General features: G+C 36.0%; 2 protein-coding genes across 3 annotated transcripts in view; one reads left to right on the forward strand and one right to left on the reverse strand.

Annotated features, from left to right (window-relative positions):
• The window catches only part of LOC137405585 (uncharacterized), a 48,111-nt gene extending 33,561 nt beyond the window's left edge, over positions 1 to 14,550 (reverse strand). For both annotated transcript variants that reach the window (XM_068091888.1, XM_068091887.1), the window contains exons 1-4: positions 14,455 to 14,550; positions 12,789 to 12,901; positions 11,036 to 11,168; positions 1,834 to 1,967 (exon numbers count right to left, since the gene is read on the reverse strand). In XM_068091888.1, coding sequence (XP_067947989.1) covers positions 1,834 to 1,967; positions 11,036 to 11,168; positions 12,789 to 12,866 — 345 coding nt within the window. In that variant the 5' untranslated portion in view covers positions 12,867 to 12,901; positions 14,455 to 14,550. The remainder of the gene's footprint in view (positions 1 to 1,833; positions 1,968 to 11,035; positions 11,169 to 12,788; positions 12,902 to 14,454) is intronic.
• Positions 14,551 to 16,118: 1,568 nt separating this feature from the next.
• On the forward strand, positions 16,119 to 20,913 carry LOC137406481 (cytoglobin-2-like). Its single transcript, XM_068093064.1, has 4 exons — positions 16,119 to 16,191; positions 17,309 to 17,479; positions 19,343 to 19,568; positions 20,636 to 20,913. Exons 1-4 carry the CDS (start codon positions 16,187 to 16,189, stop codon positions 20,789 to 20,791), a joined length of 558 nt encoding a protein of 185 aa, XP_067949165.1. The 5' UTR covers positions 16,119 to 16,186; the 3' UTR covers positions 20,792 to 20,913.
• Positions 20,914 to 21,221: the final 308 nt, after the last annotated feature.

Here is a 21,221-nt window from a genome sequence, read left to right on the forward strand (position 1 = left end):
CAGTCTGGTTATTGCATCAGAAACATCATTATTGCTACATAATTGAATAATTAGTGTCAATAAACCTCCATATCATTCAACAACTGCACTGCTCAATCTCAATATCATACAACCTGAATATCATCCAACATCAATATCATCCAACCTCAATATCATCCAACCTCAATATCATCCAACTTCTATGTCATCCAACCTCAATATCGTCTATCCTCTGTGTCGTCCAACAATTGACTCGCCCGCTCTCTCTATCATCCATATTCTGTATCATCCATCGCCTATATCATTCAAAAACTATATTGTCCAAACCAAACATAATCCATCCTCAATATTATCTACCCTCCATATCGCCCAACAACCATCACCAACCACCAAATACTGGTAGTTTAATACCATGGAGTTGTCCCACTATACCACACCGACTATACCACACCGACTATACCACACCGACTATACCACACCCACTATACCACACCCACTATACCATACCCACTATACTATGAACCCACTATACCACACCCACTATACTCTGAACCCACTATACCACACCCACTATACTCTGAACCCACTATACCACACCCACTATACTCTGAACCCACTATACCACACCCACTATACTCTGAACCCACTATACCACACCCACTATACTCTGAACCGACTATAATTATCGTCATATAGTTGCATGTTGTTGTTGATATGCTACCTATCAATTACCTCCCATGAATTCTCACTTAATCGTCATTATAAATCCAGAGTTTAAACATCAAGAAAAAACCTTATGATTTTGAGCATCAAAAATGCAGGGGGGTAAGAGCCGTCTGTTATTGGATAATTTGAAGTAGCCAGAGTCATTACACTCTAGAACTACAAAGGGGTGGGCAGTTTCTTTAGAGCAGGTCATGACAAGCAATTAGCCGAGAGAATGGTGTTGTAACTCAGTCTGCTTCTTCCTTAGGGACTCAGAGGTTTGATTATCGGAAAAATCAACATGACTTGTTCAGATGCAATTCATGTGCATGATATTTCGATAAACACGTGCGCTACCAATGATCGACGGCTTCCAATGACCTTCGGCCTAATCTCTATGAGATGCCTTGAAGTCCCTCGGCATTCTGTTGACTGTTTATGTATAAATCAGTGTGATAGAAGGTCATATCCGCAGACCAACTACTTGTTTGCGAAAACGTGGCATCATCCAATTCGTAAAATCATAGACTTAGGTCAATCGTAGAACATAAAACTCACAACACAAATTAAATAAAAACAAACACCCCTTAAAAAAGAATTGAAAAAAATCAGTTAATTCCATAAAGCTTTTAGGTTAATGAGCTTTCTCCCTTAGCATGATAAAACCTTTTAGACAGACAGGGCTTTCAAAATAGGCCAATCAATAAACAGGGCTTTCAAAATAGGCCAATCGACAAACAGGGCTTTTCCAATAGACCAATCAACAGACAGGGCTTTCAAAATAGGCCAATCAATAAACAGGGCTTTCAAAATAGGCCAATCGACAAACAGGGCTTTTTAAATAGACCAATCAACAGACAGGGCTTTCCAAGTAGACCAATTAACAGACAGGGCTTTCCAATTAGACTGATCAACAGATAGGGCTTTCCAAATAGACCAATCAACAGAAATCTTTTGCTTTACAGTTCGGAATCATCCAACTGTCTCAAAACCTTTTTCTGATTGTTTGTATACAAGCCCTGCCAATAATAAACAATCTCTGAACTTTGATCTACTAGCGTCATAATATTGTAAATGTCAGACACACAAACAATCGGGTGCTAGAGTTTATGCAAGCGCTTTTCTAATTATAAAGTATAGAATACCAACCTTCATGAGTCCAGTTGCTTTTAACCTAATGAGCTCATCAAGAGGGTAACAGCCAACTACCCTGGCAATCGATGAAGTGTCTAAAGAGAGCAGGTCCCCGGCATCCTCTAACAGGTGCTCCTCCTTGCTAGACACTGTCATAGAAGCTGCCAATTGTCAGTTTATTTAGACCTTGAGGTATTTTATGGGTCAGAAGCAATAGTGAATAGTAAGATACAGATATATAATCATAGCTCACTAATGTTCATCAACGGATTTAGGTGCTAGATTGTTATCTCTATGAAATCTATGAAAATCAACCTGCTGACCTGACTGCCAAGATGATTAAAATCGACAAAACTTTTGTCATTTTGTTGATTCAAAACTTCAAACGCTCAGAAGAAAAATACGTGCAAAAAGATGTCACTAGTTGTTCTCGTTGCAATCGTTGCTATCGGCTATTGTGTTTAAGTTGCAGCGTTACGCGTCTTTATTCTGTCGGTCGATATCTTTGCAACTATACACATCATAATCGTATTTTAGCTTGCTCTGAGCATTTTAACTGAGATCAAGTTTTGTTGATTTTAATTTTGAACCATCCTGACAGTCAGATCATCTCAAACATCAAAAACTATCGCAAATAATAGAAAATATTGATACTTTCTAATAAATCTACTAACATTTTGTGTAGGTTGATCTTTAATAGAAATAGTTTAAGAACTTAGGATTTATGTTCTCTCTATTTTAATTTGGATTTGTTGCTCCTGGCCTGTTAATGGAGCAATTATACATTCAAAACAAAAATGCTGCCCACCCTTCTTTGTGATGACTGAAGCATATTTAATAAAGTATGTAAAAAATTGCTTTTTGAATTTTTGTGTGGTAACTAAAATTTCAAGTTTTTACGTAATACTTAGATGTGTTTTTGAAAAAAATCAAATATTAGCTTTTTCATCATTAAAGATAATACAAAAACAAGATAACATGGTAATCATGTATTCGTGGTATTAAAATTCATAAATGTGTTACCAAAAAGTTTTAAGACGGTGACAAAGCTACGAATTCAAATGAAAAATCTCAGGTTGCTAGAGCTAACGTTTTTAGTAATCCTAGCGTTATCTGACAAACATAGAAAACAAAATATGATCATTAGCACGCCGATAAAATGACTATCAAGATATTGGTTTAGGATATTCAAGGTAAGCAAGTCTGAGCCAAGTATATACAAATTTCAATTTACAACCGCCTCTATGTGCGAATATTTTGACACGCAACAGCAAGCATTAAGTAAATATTTGTTTCTACGAATTTTCAACATGACTAAAAACTACTGAATAAATAAAAGTAGCTATAAGAAATTGAAAAATGTAACGATAATAAAGAAATATAAAGTAATTGAATTTAAACTACATCCAGCGTAAGTTATGGTAAGTTAATGTATCACTCTAATATTGGTTAAACATTGAAAATGTAGTTTTTTTAATTTAAAATATCAAAGGAGGTTTGTGGCTCTCACTGCGTTTTTTCCTGCGGAAAACGAGTTCAAATGGCTCTTTGAGTGGAAAAGGTTGCCGGCCCCTGCACTAGAGCATTATACATAGACAGCATGAACAACTGACTGAAAGTGTACGAGGCATCAGATTGTTGATATGCATTCAATTCCTAAGATACATTTAACAAAATTTTACTGAGCGTCTTCTCAGGGACTTTTAGATTCAATTTCATCCTCTGCAGTTTTAACTCAATCCTACTAGGTGTTTCAGCAAACTTCAACTCTTTTGCAATTCATCATTGATTTGAATTAATTCAATTTCAAATCAAGGAGTCAAATTTCAAATCGATTTGTATATAGGAGTTGACAAGTGCCTCATTACAATGTTCCATCTAAAACTATTCAGGTAGATACTTACATATATATATATATAATTGATTCCTCACCCCGGTTAACCCGTATGGGTGGTAGTTTCTGCTCTAACTCGGGTCTCCTACCAGAGACCTGGGAGTTTGAGCACTCGCCTCAAGATCTTAGCTGTTCCCAGTAGCGCACTTTTTTGCAACTCACCTGAGTTGATTGCTGTTGGTATTTGGGCAAGCCACATTTTATGCGCCAGTGTTATTGCGCCCAGTGCCCCAATGACTACTGGGATTACAGTTGTTCTTATATCCCAGCATTTTTCAATCTCTTCTCCAAGGGGGAAATATTTCTCTACCTTTTCTTTTTCTTTGCTGGCTATATTGTAGTCATTGATTACTGCTATATTTATTATAGTAGCTCTCTTGTTCTCCTTGTCCACCACTACTATATCTGGTTGGTTTGCCAGAACATGCTTGTCAGTCTGGATGCAGAAGTCCCAGAGGATCATAGCGCGGTCATTCTCATTGACCTTACCAGGAGCCTCCCACCAGTGTTGTGGTTTATTAAGGCCGTACTCGTCACATCACTGATATATATATATATATATATATATATATATATATATATATATATCTCTGATAAAAGATCTAAAGCAGGGGCCGATTCCCAAAAACTATCGACCAATAACGTGCTTGCCCACCACCTGGAAACTGCTCTCAGGAATAGTTGCAGACAAACTGGAAGAGCACATGAGCCACTATATGACCAGTGCTCATAAAGGAATTGGTCGCAACACCCGAGGAGCCAAACATCAGTTACTGGTGGATCAGACGGTCTGTCAAGACAGCAGGAGAAGGCATACCAATCTTGCCATGGCTTGGATCGACTACAAAAAGGCCTATGACTCAATTCCCCATAGTTGGATACTTGAGTGCCTCAGTAAGTACAATGTTCACCTTGCTCTTGTGGAATTCATCAAGATGTCAATGACCAAATGGAAGACGGAACTGGAGGCTAATAGCAAAAAGCTGGCGAGTGTAAAAATTAAGCGAGGCATTTATCAAGGTGACTCCTTATCACCGCTGCTCTTCTGCATATGCCTAAACCCTCTAAGCAATATGCTGGAGGAGACTCGAAATGGGTACCAGTTCAAGAGTGGCACCAAGATAAACCACCTTTTCTACATGGATGACATCAAGCTGTACGCTAACAAAGAAAGGGACATTGATTCGCTAATACACCTCACTCAGGTATACAGCAGGACATCGGAAGGACTTTCGGTATTGAGAAATGTGGAAGGCTAATTCTTAAGAAAGGCCATTCTATGCTCACAGATGGCCTAAGAATGCCAAATGGTACCATCAAAGATATAAAAGAAGGGTACAAGTACTTGGGGATTATGCAAAGCAACATCAACCACGAAGCCGAGGTACGTCACAAAGCCATTACCGAATACAAGAAACGCCTTCGGCAGGTCTTACGGAGCCAGCTCAATGCCAAGAACCAAGTCATGGCAATAAATACCTACGCACTGCCAATAATAAGATATTCAGCAAGCATAATAAAGTGGACTGAGGAAGCCATCAAAGAAACAGATATAGCAACTCGTAAACTGCTGAACATGCATGGAGCACTCCACCCAAAATCTGATACTACTAGATTGTATCTCGATAGGAAAGATGGTGGTAGGGGACTCAAAAGTGTACAGCAGACAGTGAAAGCGGAAGAGCAAAGCATCAAAGCATATGCAGCCTCCATGGCCACTTCAGGTAAGTTGCTAGCTGAATTTCAATCGGCTGCTTTTACAATGGACCTTCGCCTGATGATGAGGAAATGGACTTGCACACGAAACCTTTTTATGGTGCTTACCACCGACAAATTTCTAAGGTTGGCGATCTTCACCAGACATATATGTGGCTGAACAAAGGAAATCTAACGGCCAATACAGAGTCGCTAATCATGGCAGCCCAGGAGCAAGTGCTCCCAACAAGGCAACTCCAAACAAAAATCTATGACACTAGAGACGATCCTAGATGCAGACTGTGCAAAGATGCACCTAAGACCATCCAACACATCATTAGTGGATGCAAGCAGCTAGCAGGAAACGCATTCACTGAGCGGCATAATCATGTCGCAGGTGTTGTGTATAGAAGTCTATGTGACGAGTATGGCCTTAATAAACCACAACACTGGTGGGAGGCTCCTGGTAAGGTCAATGAAAATGACCGCGCTAAGATCCTCTGGGACTTCTACATCCAGACTGACAAGCATGTTCTGGCAAATCGACCAGATATAGTAGTGGTGGACAAGGAGAACAAGAGAGCTACTATAATAGATATAGCAGTACCCAATGACTACAATATAGCCAGCAAAGAAAAAGAAAAGGTAGAGAAATATCTCCCTCTTGGAGAAGAGATTGAAAAATGCTGGGATATAAGAACAACTGTAATCCCAGTAGTCATTGGGGCACTGGGCGCAATAACACTGGCGCATAAAATGTGGCTTGCCCAAATACCAAAAGCAATCAACTCAGGTGAGTTGCAAAAAAGTGCGCTATTGGGAACAGCTAAGATCTTGAGGCGAGTGCTCAAACTCCCAGGTCTCTGGTAGGAGACCCGAGTTAGAGCAGAAACTACCATCCATACGGGTTAACTGGGGTGGAGAAACAATTTTATATATATATATTCCTCGGTTCAAACCTCAACAACTGCACTTTTCTGGTGGTCCTTGGACAAGACCCTTGCTTGTATAATGTCTACAACCTCTATGATGAGTGCAATAACCAAAGCCATGCCGGCTCGGACGTCGCTTGGTCAAACAAGGTCTGCGCTGCTTGTAGCTGAACCAGGACAAGGCAGTGAAAAATGGGCTACTGGTTCAAAATGGATGAAATGGACTCGGACTGATAACACGGACCTCATGCAGTGCTACTTTATGAGTGAACCTCAAAAGTGGGGCTACATGGGAAGGATGCATCAACTGTGGATAAACATGCGCCCTGAATTGCCACTAACCGCTAAGCAACTTGTAGCTCAGAGGAGTAATATAATCAAGCGGCACCTCATATCGGAACTTAAGGTAGATGAAATTAGGGAACAGTTCACCCAAGTAACCTCAACCAACGAGGAGTGCATGTCAACACACACTGTCACGAATACACGATCATGTGTTGACTCACAGGTTGAAGGAGACATGCACTTTGACCTTGACCCAAAGGTGAGAGAGCTTGCGGAAAATATCATCAACAAGATGTCAGCTGCTAGTGATTATGGTTGCAGGGCTCCACTACGAAGAGTTAGCAAGGCCATACCCAAGAAGCTGTTAGAAGACATTAACTTGGCACTGGAGTCAATCTCAACTGAATCAATCAGTGAGACTAATGCTCTAATCTACAGTACAGCAACCGTCATCTTGGAGGAGATGGATATTAAGCCAATGCCAACAAGGCTTCAAGCCATTCCATCCTGGCAGCTGAGGCTACAAAATAAGATCAAGGACTTGCGCAAGAAAGTTAGTAGGCTCAGTGAGAGATCTAACCACAGTTTGGAGCGTCCAAAAAGGGAAGCCACAATAGAAGCTCTAGAATCTGCCAAACAGCAGCTAGTAGCACTCTCGGCACGACTGAAGCGGTACACCAAAGAGCGGGATAACAAGAGAATGAACAAACTGTTCATCAATAATCCATCTAGAGTGTATTCTCAGTTCAAAGGTGAACTGCAGAGGCCAATGTCTGAGCCTCCCCGATCTAGCACTTCAAAGTTCTGGAAGGACATCTGGGAGAAAGAGACTACTCATAACACCATTGCAAATTGGCTGAAGAGGCTTAAAGAGAGCCACCAACACACTGTGGCTCAGCAAAGACTCACCATCAGCAAAGAGGACATCAAGTGCAGAGTGCAGCGTATGAAGAACTGAGCAGCACCTGGCCATGACATGATTCAAGCCTTCTGGTTGAAGAAATTGACATCACTTCACACTAGAATGGCTAAGCAGATGGAATGCCTAATAGAACAAGGTGACCATCCAGAATGGCTGACCAAAGGACGAACTGCACTTCTGATAAAAGATCCAAAGCAGGGGCCGATTCCCAAAAACTATCGACCAATAACGTGCTTGCCCACCACCTGGAAACTGCTCTCAGGAATAGTTGCAGACAAACTGGAAGAGCACATGAGTCACAATATGACCAGTGCTCAGAAAGGAATTGGGCGCAACACCCGAGGAGCCAAACATCAGTTGCTGGTGGATCGGACGGTCTGTCAAGACAGCAGGAAAAGGCAAACCAATCTTGCCATGGCTTGGATTGACTACAAAAAGGCCTATGACTCAATTCCACATAGTTGGATACTTGAGTGCCTCAGTATGTACAATGTTCACCCTGCTCTTGTGGCATTCATCAAGATGTCAATGACCAAATGGAAGACGGAACTGGAGGCTAATGGCAAAAAGCTGGCGAGTGTAAAAATTAAGCGAGGCATCTATCAAGGTGACTCCTTATCACCGCTGCTCTTCTGCATATGCCTAAACCCTCTAAGCAATATGCTGGAGGAGACTCAATATGGGCACCAGTTCAAGAGTGGCACCAAGATAAACCACCTCTTCTACATGGATGACATCAAGCTGTACGCTAACAAAGAAAGGGACATTGATTCGCTAATACACCTCACTCAGGTATACAGCAAGGACATCGGAATGACCTTCGGTATTGAGAAATGTGGAAGGCTAATTCTTAAGAAAGGCCATTCTATGCTCACAGATGGCCTAACAATGCCAAATGGTACCATCAAAGATATAGAAGAAGGGTACAAGTACTTGGGGATTATGCAAAGCAACATCAACCACGAAGCCGAGGTACGTCACAAAGCCATTACCGAATACAAGAAACGCCTTCGGCAGGTCTTACGGAGCCAGCTCAGTGCCAAGAACCAAGTCATGGCAATAAATACCTACGCACTGCCAATAATAAGATATTCAGCAAGCATAATAAAGTGGACTGAGGAAGCCATCAAAGAAACAGATATAGCAACTCGTAAACTGCTGAACATGCATGGAGCACTCCACCCAAAATCCGATACTACTAGATTGTATCTTGATAGGAAAGATGGCGGTAGGGGACTCAAAAGTGTACAGCAGACAGTGAAAGAGGAGGAGCAAAGCATCAAAGCCTATGCAGGCTCCATGGCCATTTCAGATAAGTTGCTAGCTGAATTTCAATCGGCTGCTCTTACAACGGACATACGCCCTGATGATGAGGAAATTGACTGGCACACGAAACCTCTTCATGGTGCTTACCACCAACAAATATCTAAGGTTGGCGATCTTCACTAGACATATATGTGGCTGAACAAAGGAAACCTAACGGCCAATACAGAGTCGCTAATCATGGCAGCCCAGGAGCAAGTGCTCCCAACAAGGCAACTCCAAACGAAAATCTACCACACTACAGACGATCCTAGATGCAGACTGTGCAAAGATGCACCTGAGACCATCCAACACATCATCAGTGGATGCAAGCAGCTAGCAGGAAACGCATACACTGAGCGGCATAATCATGTTGCAGGTGTTGTGTATAGAAGTCTATGTGATGAGTATAGCCTTAATAAACCACAACACTGGTGGGAAGCTCCTGGTAAGGTCAATGAAAATGACCGCGCTAAGATCCTCTGGGACTTCTACATCCGAACTGACAAGCATGTCCTAGCAAACCAACCAGATATAGTGGTGGTAGACAAGGAGAACAAGAGGGCTACTATAATAGATATAGCAGTACCCAATGACTACAATATAGCCAGCAAAGAAAAAGAAAAGGTAGAGAAATATCTCCCTCTTGGAGAAGAGATTGAAAAATGCTGGAATGTAAGAACAACTGTAATCCCAGTAGTCATTGGGGCACTGGGCGCAATAACACTGGCGCATAAAATGTGGCTTGCCCAAATACCAACAACAATCAACTCAGGTGAGTTGCAGAAAAGTGCGCTATTGGGAACAGCTAAGATCTTGAGGCGAGTGCTCAAACTCCCAGGTCTCTGGTAGGAGACTCGAGTTAGAACAGAATATACCACCCATACGGGGTATCCGGGGTGAGGAAACAATTTTTTATATATATGTAGGTAGCTAAAGCACATTCTGTTTGCCAAATAAGTGAGTCAATTTGGTACTCCAATACAATCAACAAAAAACTAAATAGCTTTTTCTCAGAACAGTCTGATTGGAAGAGTAATGAAACCATAGAACCACTACTAATATAGCATATTATGCTGCTCAGCAGTCACCAAGTGTAAGGAACGTATGAATATATTTCAAACTGTGTAGAATTTTACACCTTGTTTATAGTATGAGTTTTATCGAATACTCCAGCTACGAAACTTAATGTGTTCATTTTGTAATGATCACATGGGACATGAACTCAGAGACTCACTCCCACAGGCTAATAAAACAAACCTAGACAGTGGCCCCTAAGCAACGTGTAGCATTAAACAAATTATTTTAAAAAGCTAACCAGCCATACAGCTGACGTATCCTTCACAGTAACTAATTTTTCTCCCCGATAACTCGCCCTTCTCCAGGAACCTAAACAATGTTGATAGATGTGATGAAATCGTCTAAAAGACAACGTACACAAAATGTTAGTAGATTTTATCAGAAAGTATGGGTATTTTCTATCATATGGCTGATGCTCCTTGTAGCAAGTAGTACAATGTGGACATCATTTTTGTCAGAAATCAGAATATTTCAAACCTTCAAACTGAAATACAAATAATTTTAAGGATGAATTTGCACAAAGTTTTAGTATATTTTATCAGAAAGTATCGATATTTTTTTATTATTTGCGATTGTGTTTGATGTTTGAGATGATCTGACTGTCAGGATGTTTTAAGATTAAAATCTACAAAACTTGATTGCGGTTAAAACACTCAGAAGAAAAATAGGGGCGAAATGATGTCCGCAGTTGCAATCGTTGCGATAGTTGATATCGGCTATTGTGATCAAGTTGCAGCATTATGTGTCTCTACTCAGTGGGTCTTGTTGCAACTCTAGACGTTATAATCGTACTCTCGCTTGATCTGAGCATTTTAACCGTAATCAAGTTATGTTTATTTTAATCTTGAAGCATCCTGGCAGTCAGATCACCTCGAACATCAAAAACAATCACAAATTATTAAAAAATACCGATAGTTTCCGAAAAAAATGTTGTGCAAGTTCATCTTTAAAAATATTCGAATTCTGATTGGAGGGTTTGGAATAGCATGATGCATGATTGGTCAGCTGTTTATGTACAAAGCTGATGCCCACATTGTCTTACTTGCTTTAAGGAACACCAGGTATAAACTCAATCATACGCAAGTATATAGAGAGAAGACAACTCACTAGTATGTGAGCTGTACACTGTTGCTAACAACTCTTTCAGATTCTGTCCAGCGAGCTGAGAGGAAAGGTTTTCTGCTTCATCATATCTGTCTGCGTTAGACGCTATTTTTGGATCCTCACTCTGTCTTCTCTTCTATAAAATACTCTGTTCAAGTGACTGCCATATTATATCAAAAGCATATCAATATCCTGTCAATATCATATCAATACCATATCAATATCATGTATATGCCATGTCAATATCCTGTCAATATTATGTCAATAACATATCAATACCATATCAATATTATATTGATATTATATCAATATCATATTAATATCATATCTATATCATATCAATAGCATATCAATACCATATCAATACCAAATCAATATCGTATCAATATCATATCAATATTATGTCAATATCAATTTATGGCAAGTCCTCAGCTGAGCTGGCAAGATGGCCGTGTGGAAGCTTAAAAAAGCAATTTAAGAATTGTCATTTTCATATTTGCTGTCACTTGTATCTTATGTTAGCTCAACAAAAGTCTTAAAAATAATTTAGCAAGACTGTCAGAATATTTGTGTATAGCTTATTTCAAACTTAATGTATCCTGACAGTGTTTTTAAAAAAAAACACGTGAAACATTTTATGCGTCAAATATGAAACAGACTTATTTCAACCATATTTAAATCATTTTTATTTTATAATGCCAAACTACCAACCACCACCTACTACTTCAGGGTAGGTTCTGAGCCTAATTATTAATTAACAGGAAATCTAATGAAGTATGAAAATAACATGTTTAACTCGGAATAAGCAAAATGTTAAACTTACTTGCATTGAGTAACTATACTAATTAGTAGAATAGTTCTACTATCAAATATTGAATATTAATATCTAATCTTTACTATAAATAAAAGCTTATCCCGGCCTAACGCCGTGGTTGGAGGTTAGAAAAAAACATTACAACGTACAAAGTCCTGACCTGCGAAATTCAGCTTTTAGAATTATTGTGTATATACTTATTCTCTGTGCATTTTCTGAGCACACTCAAAGATCTCTCATAGCAGTCAAGGGGGCCAAGAGTACCATTAGTAGAGAAAAGTACATTAGTCAATCATAGGTAGAGCACAACTCCAAACTTGCACAACTTTTACTGAAACATTAGCACTTGTTATTCAGGTTTTGCGCCTTATACCAATCATACACTAAAGTAAGTCAAGTCATCAGATATTTGAATAAAAAGTAAATTCATACACAGATTTAGATTTATAAGCTAAAAACCAAAGCATGTTCATCAAATCTCATGTTCATAAGAATACACTGTAGGTCAAGTAATTTGTTTCGAAGCAAAAAACCTAGTGATAACTCTTTCACAAATAGTCCAGCTAATTATGTAAAGCCTTGAAACAAATACATTATATAAAATTAACCGTAAGAATTATACTTTATATGAAAGAACTAAATTAATAGGAGAATAGAAAGAGGTTTATATGTTGGTTTATCATAAATTAAGGCAAAAAGATCTGTAGGCTGGCGACAGAGAAATCTCAGAGGTAGAGGAGGGCATAGCGATACTCAAAGTTATAATAAATTGCAGTTGCAATAGTATTGCAATTGCAATTTATTGCATTGCAATAAATTGCAAATCTCTTTATTGCAATTGCTCCAATAAAATGATGCATTTACAAAAAGAGCAAGATTTAGTTATTCAAATTAAAGCATTCAATCAGCAAAAAAGATAATGTGAAGGCAATTATTACTAACTTGAGGTGTCTGTGTATTCATGTTGTGTTTTTTCTTGTAAACCTCATTTTTCTTTCTTCTATGCTCGTCTGGTCTCATCTTAAATAATGGCAACAGTCAGCAGGCTGAAGATTCTGTGAAAAGAAGAGATATTGATAATTTTACTTACAAGTGAAAACAAACACTAAAAATACATACATTAATTTTGAATAGTTCATTTGATAAGCTAGCACAAAGATAGAGCTCATAAGAAATACTACAGACCAATATTACATCAGCAGATATACACAGGCTGTCCTGTCTATTGTAAAGTGTACGGTACAAGAAGTACGATGATACAATGAAAGGGGGTAAATGGGGATCATCATGGCTTAACTAAATTTTAAACACGACTACAAAACTAATTAATTGAAGCATGCAACATCTGAATGACCAACCAATCTATTAACCAGTAGTAGAGAAATTTTGACCTCAATAAAACCAACCAAAAATTAAATTCTAGCTCTTTTGAAAACTAGCCCATACAACAACTGGCCTTTAAAAAAACTAGCCCGTACAACAACTGGCCTTTTAAAAACTAGCCCATACAATAACTAGTCCTAAGAAAACAAGCCCATACAACAACTAGTCCTAAGAAAACTGGCCCATACAAGAACTAGCCCATACAAGAACTAGCCCATACAACAACTAGCCCATACAACAACTAGCCCATACAACAACTAGCCCATACAACAACTAGCCCTAAGAAAACTAGCCCATACAACAACTAGCCCATACAAGAACTAGCTCATACAACAACTAGCCCATCCAAGAACTAGCCCTAAGCAAACTAGCCTTTACAAAAAGCAGGCCTAGAAAAAACTAGCTTTTAGAACATCAAGGAACGTAGATCATTAGCTATATATTAAAGATACTATTACTTCAGCATTTAGTCAGGAAAAAAGATTTCGTAAAAGTTTTGATTAACAGCTTTGTCACAGCAAAATAAACGTAAATATCAAGATATACCTAGATTCCAATAAGCAAAAGAAATACGACATTTTAAAGAGTTATTTTATGTACAGTTGGCATAAAATTAGACCAATTAGTCGCAAAATAGAAAATAAAAAGGCTAAAACAGGCATTATTCTACAGTGAAACTTTGGTATACAATGTTAGTAAGTTTTGATTTGATGTATAAGCATGTTAAAAAATTTGTATGTAGAGGTGCTTTAAGTAAGTATTTTCACAACAATATTTTATTATCATTTGATGTAATTTAATTTGTTCATTTGTTCATTAATTTGTAGCAGAGCAAAACCATACTTATAAGGTAGAAGACTTCAATAAACTCATGTGTGTATATTGATACTCATATTGATATTGAAATACTGTATATTGATTGAAACTACATTTCATATTACAAGCTAAAAATATACATGAAACAAAAAAGTCTAGGGGCTAAACAACTCGTCTTGTCACCAACATTTAAAGAGATGAATTCACAAAAACAATCCTCATTGAAATAAATTGTTATAACTTACTAACTTAATATTAACCAAGATGAAAGAACTCAACATTCCATTCAATATTGAATTTTAGTAAAGGCTATAGTTCAGCCGAACGAAGAATATGTTACAGCTGTTTTATCACAATTGCAATGTTTTACTAGTCATTTAAAACAAATCATAGTTTAACTCTCACTTACTGTGGATCACTATGTAGTGCACATCCTGCAAATATCAGCATTGTGTAAAGACTCTTCAAAAAAGAAGCATGAAGAGCTTGCACATATCAGTAAAACAAAATTATCCATGATACTTTGCAAATTCTTTACCGGGGATCCTGAAGCATTTGTGATTACATAATGTCATTTGATAGTCTGGTTTCATTCTTGAGTGACATTTCCATATTTTACAACCACAGCATTTATAATGATGCTAGGCCATTGAACATTTCTATTTCTTTCGTTACATTGCAAATTATTTGTGAATTAGACTTTAGATTTTTTATAGAAGGTGATGTTGATGGATGATATCAAACAACTAGATTTCACGAAAAAAGCTTGTTTTGCTCTTCATTTCGTATGTTGTTAAACACTAAGAAATGGTATTGATGAATTAGCGATGTTGTAAATTGCAAGCCATCTAATTTTGTCACCAAGAATGGAATTAGCTTATTTGCACATCTTGTTCACTTGCTCAACACAGCCTGCTGATACTTGCATGGTTCCTGTCCATACTTTTAAGCAAACTGCATTTTGAAAAGCTAAGAAAGTAGCTTGCTTTGTAAAATATAAGTCTATTTGTAGTTACGGAGTTTGGTCAAGTTGTGATGTTTTATCTTATCTAATTAGATAAGCACCTACACATTTAAGCAGTTTAAAAACATCCTTCTGTTGATGATTACCAATACCAATAAGGTTATACATATATATCAAAGTCAAAGAAGGAACTTGTCATGTCTTAATCGCTAGTTACTACAGCCTTATATAACGAAATATTGCTGTCAAAACTAGAACAGTTAGCTAGTATAAAATTGTAAGGTAGCGATTTTTAACTCGTGTAGCTAAATATAGTCGCAACAAATACGCGAGTGTGAAGATAATCTCAGATGGCTACACAATTTTATCCGCGGCAATTTTTACCATCGATTTCAAGTACTGTTGGGATGTTAAGAACAATGATTAGATCACACGTGTACTTGTAAAAACAAGTATAAACTCTGAGAGTTTTAGAGTTCCATTGCATTGTACAATATAGTTAAATTCATACATTACACCCTAATATAATACAATGCTTAAAAGCGAGTAACTGCCGAACGCTTGTAGTTAGTAAAGCCTATGTTCTAAAGCGTTTGTTAGCATGGTACCGAATTCAAATTCCGTGAGATTATTTTAAAACGCTAAGGCTATTATACTAATAAAGGGTATTATTTGACGCGAAATAATGCTTTTGTATTTTGATAGAGAGAGCAACTCCAACTTCTACTAATTCGTATAGCTTACAGTTGGCCAGTCAATTTAAAATTTTTGGACCCACGAAATTTGCAAACCAATTGTTCAAAATTATGATAAAACTTTATCTTATCATAATTTTAGTTTTATTATAAAGTTTTTAGATAAAATTTATTTGTTTTAAGAACACCTTTCAAAGTGTTTAAGTTACAAACAAAAAGTACTGTTCAGTTCAGCATTTTCTGATTTGCTTCAAATAAACTGTTCAAATAAGCTTTTAATCACGATGTAATATTATTTACTAACAACTGTTTAACATGCTTTTAGTAAAAACTATTTACAGTAATGTATATTGTAAATACATGCAGGTTTTCACAGAAAGGAAATAGTTTTGCTGAACATGGGAGCTGGAGGAAGTCGTAACCTTTGCAGCAAAAATAAAGGTCGAACACGCACTAAAGATCGAGCTGCATCCACATTTAAGATGATGTGAGTTTTAAAAGATAATTTAATATAATTTACAATTATTGTCCATTGTTGTGTAATTTTAATTTTATTAAAGTTAAGGTTAACACATCCAAAATTAAACAGCCGCAAATTTCTTGCTTGGCAAACTTATAGATTTAGACAATTTTATTTTGTTCTTTTTAGATGTTTCTAGTAGTAAAGCTCAAGCATTTATTTAACTTAGCAAAGACATTCACAGACATAAGATAAAATTAATATTAAACTATTTTTAATCTGAAAGAATCTGAACCTCTATTGCAGCTCCAAAACAATTTACACTCATCTTATTACATATATCTTGTTCAAAGCATTAACTAATCAATAATATTGAATATTAAATAAATTAGCAAATCAAAGCATTAACTAGCAACAAGATAAGCAACCAACGGATAGCTAGCTGTATATCAGCTAAATTCATATTTCAAGAAAAATTATTTCATTGAAATTTTTTTTGTTTTATTATTATATGTTAATCTAAACATAAAACTTGTTTGTTATTTCTACATTATCTTATATATAAAATTAGATATAAATTGATATGACCTTGATTTGACCTGAAGCTTTGATTTAAATAGCAGTTGAAAATTGGTTTTAACAACGCTGTTTGTTTCTGAAAACTCACAATGACACTAGAGTTGTTTCATCCTGAAAAGATAACTTTGGCGACATAAACTGATTTGTTGCTATAGACTAACTTTTCAAAAAGTTTTAAAAGTTTGGATATTCGCTGACTCCCTTATAGGCAAACTGGTTAACTATTTGGTCGCACACTATGTTTTCTTGATATTAAATGTAATAAAACAATAATATTATACAAAAACATGCATTTTTTTTGTTTAGCGCACAATCGTATTAGAGTTGTCTCATCATGAGATAATAACTTTAACAATACCTGTTGCTGAATAAGAGTTAGACGAGCTAAAAATATTTCATCTAACTAGAATGTAGATTGAAATGCTTTTTCTTTGTTTCCTAATGCATAAATTAAAATTCTTCATGCTTGATTCCACAGACATGCATGTTAATAAGATGAACGCAAGTCAGCCCAGTACACATATATTAAAAGGGTTGCTATGGTAATCCTACTACACTTGTTTAGAGGCAAGAATAGAGTAACAATAGAAGAGGATATAGAAACTATTGAAACCGATAGGGATGATCAAGAGAGCCCCCCACCTCCTCTCACTACCGAAGAGAAAGCACTTATCAAGAGCACCTGGGCTAAGATAGAAGCGGATGCGGAAGCTGTGGGTCCTATGGCTTTTGTCAAGTTAGCATCCAAATATCTTTTCTTTGATATAGTGATATCCTGAAGTTACCAATAAACATTGATGTTTCTGAGATTTCAAACTAAGACAAGAATAACATCAGTAATAATAACAACAGTAATAATAGCAACAGTAATAATAACATCAGTAATAATAACAGTAGTAATAATAGCAACAGTTATAATAGCAACAATAATAATAGCAACAATAATAATAGTAACAGTAATAATAACAGTAGTATTAATAACAGCAGTAATAATAACAACAGTAATAATAGCAACAGTAATAATAATAACAGTAATAATAACAACAGTAATAATAACAAAAGTATTAATAACAACAGTAATAATAACAACAGTAATAATAGCAACAGTAATAATAACAAAAGTAATAATAACAACAGTAATAATAGCAACAGTAATTATAACAACAGTAATAATAACAACAGTATTAATAACAACAGTAATAATGATAACAGTAATAATAGCAACAGTAATAATGATAACAGCAATTATAGCAACAGTATTAATAACAACAGTAATAATAACAATAGTAATAATAACAACAGTAATAATAACAACAGTAATAATAACAATAGTAATAATAACAACAGTAATAATAACAACAGTAATAATAACAATAGTAATAACGTAGAGTAGGTTATTCGGCAATATGATTGACATGATTGGTAATTTTTTGTCTTTTTAGCTAAATTCCAAAAGCATTGCGATAAAACAACAACAACAATAATAATAATAATAATAATAATACTAATAAGAATACTTATAATAATAATAATATTGAGGAAGGTCCTCTCTTAGTGGAGTTGAGGAAGATGTTGGATCCTTTGGCCTTTTGTTAAGGCCCGGACTCAACATGGACTACAACCAGTCACCTACCACCACACGACTGTGAAGAAAAACTTTTGCAACAATAATAATAATAATAATAATAATAGCAGTACCAGCAACAACAATGATAACGATAATGATAAAAGTAATCATAATGATACTATAATAGTAATTATACATGGATGTATATTGCGAATATTATATGTTCTGTCTTGTTTGGTTTGTTCTATAACCCAAACAAACAATGATGAACACTTCAAGTGATTGCATAGGCCTATAGCATTGAAATGAATGCATTATAATAAAACTATGTGATAAATTAAATGCAAACCCAAAACAAAATTATAAGTAAAAAAAGTGAGAAAGTAATAATCAGGAAAAAGAGGAATTCATGGTTGCAGTTTTAAGTGTTGATTTGGCAAAGTTTCGTGGTTCAGCAAGCCAAAAAGTACATGGCATTACTTACTCTTACTTGCATTAAATATAGAAAAAATAAATTTAATTTGTTTTATTTTCATTATAGTTTGTTTCCTCTAAAATTTTTATCGGCTTGTTTTATTTGTGTTTAAAAAACTGTTGTTTTAAGAGGTTATAAATATAATGAATTAGAAATTAGTTAAGTTTTCAATATGAAAAAATGAACAACTTTAAAGTTCTATTTTGAACAACTGTTATGTAAAGATTTTCCCAAGTCTGGGTGTGACTATCATCATTGAGGGGTTAAGAAATAGGAGAGATTAACTTGTTAGTCGAATGTCCATCAACTAGGACTATTAAGGGTAGAAACAAACAGTTTGTTAACAAAACTGTTTTGTTAAAAGTTTTGTTAACAACTCATTAACAAAACTGTTAACAAATTGTTAACTGTTGTGTTAGAATCAAAACAGTTTTGTTCTGCTACAAAGTTTTTAATAGATCAGAAAATAATTCAAATATCCATCTGCAGTATTAGCTCATATCCTTTTTGTATTTTTTTATATTATAGTGTGAATACACTTGCGCGATCTCTTGCAGCCAATTTGAAATGCCACCAGAAAAGGGGAGTGATTCCGTTCCTTTTAAATCAATAGAAGTGAACAATGAACGGTTCAACAAGATACTGAGAAACCATGGCCTGAAGGTGTTTAACACTATCAGAAAGATGGTGAGTCGAATAGAGGAAGATGATAAAATGGTTGCCGCAGTCGAAGCAACTGGGTGCCGGCACGCCGGTTACGGCGGAGAAGCTTCCCTTACAGATGTAAGTTTTGATTAACAGAAAATGTTTATTGCTTCTGCAGCTGTAGGCCTATTTGATGCACTTATTATGGCAACTGCCAGTTGAACACATATCTGTGATTTTTCATAGTTCAACAGTACACGTTGCAAAAGGTGTTTTTCGTTAAATATAATGTCGTAGTTTGTAGCTAAGGTTTACTCATTGATAACTTTAAAATACAACATCATTTGTGTCTTACCTGTTGGTATAAATTTGAAAATACAATATTTTAGCTAACTATAGAATAGGGTAGCTCTGCTAGTGTTACAATATAACCAGTTGCTCTCTATTGGTAGATTTATCTGTTCTTTACTCGAATAAGTTTTTTACACATTTACCTTTAGCATTCACACACTCTCTTTAATAAACTGATACATGATATTTATCTTCAATCGGTCGGCATCATCAAAATCATAGGTTTTCTTTCGATTTCACAAGATTATATCGTAAAATTTCGCACATATGCGGCTGTATTAGTTTATTTACTCAATTATAACCCCCTTCTTGCCCCCTCTCTGCAGTCCTATAAGCTGGCATGTTCAGACACTAAAGATTGCTAACTTCAGCGCTAAAAGCCATGCATAGGTCAATCTGTTGAAGGTTGCAAAATCTTTGCTTTTATGGTAAAAAGTACAGTATTAGTATACCCCTCATCGCTTATTGATACGTGTGTAAGTATAAGAAAGTATAAGAAATTGAGTGGGAGTATGAATAAGGTACGAGGGAGTACGAATAAGGTACGAGGGAGTATGATATATTACAAGGGAATATGAGAGAGTGAGAAGTATAAGGTCGTACAATGTAATATAAGGTTCCCACTTATACTTCATCATTCTGAATGAGTATGTATCTATTACTACATGACAACTATTTCAACTGGTAGACAATCCTGATTTATGGGTGAGAATAGTAGAATAGTATATTATCTTGGGCCATTCGTCTTTTCAAACCTCTGCGACTGACTAGATTCAAAAACATCAACACCTTTTCCAAACAAGTATGCATGTTCTGTTTTACAAGTGTACATGTAAACTGCTCTGTTCTTGTAGTTGATGTGCCCACAGTTTATGCAAGCCATACAAAGCTCGCTGGATACGATGTGGAGTGTCGAAGTGGAGCAAGCTTATACACATCTCTCCTCTATACTGACATTTCATATGAAGAAATCTTGGTCTATTTCCGAAAAAGAAAACGACTTGAACTAAAGTTAACCTTTTTTCTGTTAGATCCTTTTTCTATCAATTGTAAAAAAATGAATGTTACTTCTTCCGATTTGTTTTGTTGTTTCAATGATAAACCAAACATTAGATTAATCTATATAAGTATGTTATTTTCTTAAAATATAATAACTGAGTTTTACCCTCAGCCTGATAAAGGTGCCACTATAAATACATAGCGTAAGATCTTTTAGAGGTAAAAATGTGACGATCTATTTCACAATTAACCTTACATTAAAAAGGGCTGTTGTTAAATTGTATGATTGAAGTTTTTCAGTAGTGACTGCATCTTCTCTATTTATTGTATAAGTATAAAATGATACAATAAATAACATTGCCTCACACATAATAGTAATAGAGGTTCTCTACATGAACTTCCAAAGCATCAAATTATAGTCAACTTCAAGCAGGTTAAGCA

The sequence above is a fragment of the Watersipora subatra genome, chromosome 10, assembly GCF_963576615.1.
Source record: "Watersipora subatra chromosome 10, tzWatSuba1.1, whole genome shotgun sequence".
In the NCBI taxonomy this organism is placed as follows: domain Eukaryota; kingdom Metazoa; phylum Bryozoa; class Gymnolaemata; order Cheilostomatida; family Watersiporidae; genus Watersipora; species Watersipora subatra.

Excerpts from the sequence above, each read along its gene's own strand:
- LOC137406481 (XM_068093064.1), top strand. Across the intron at positions 17,480-19,342 it reads GGTCCTATGGCTTTTGTCAA|CCAATTTGAAATGCCACCAG; the intron begins GTTAGCATCCAA and ends GATCTCTTGCAG. Across the intron at positions 19,569-20,635 it reads GAGAAGCTTCCCTTACAGAT|TTGATGTGCCCACAGTTTAT; the intron begins GTAAGTTTTGAT and ends CTGTTCTTGTAG.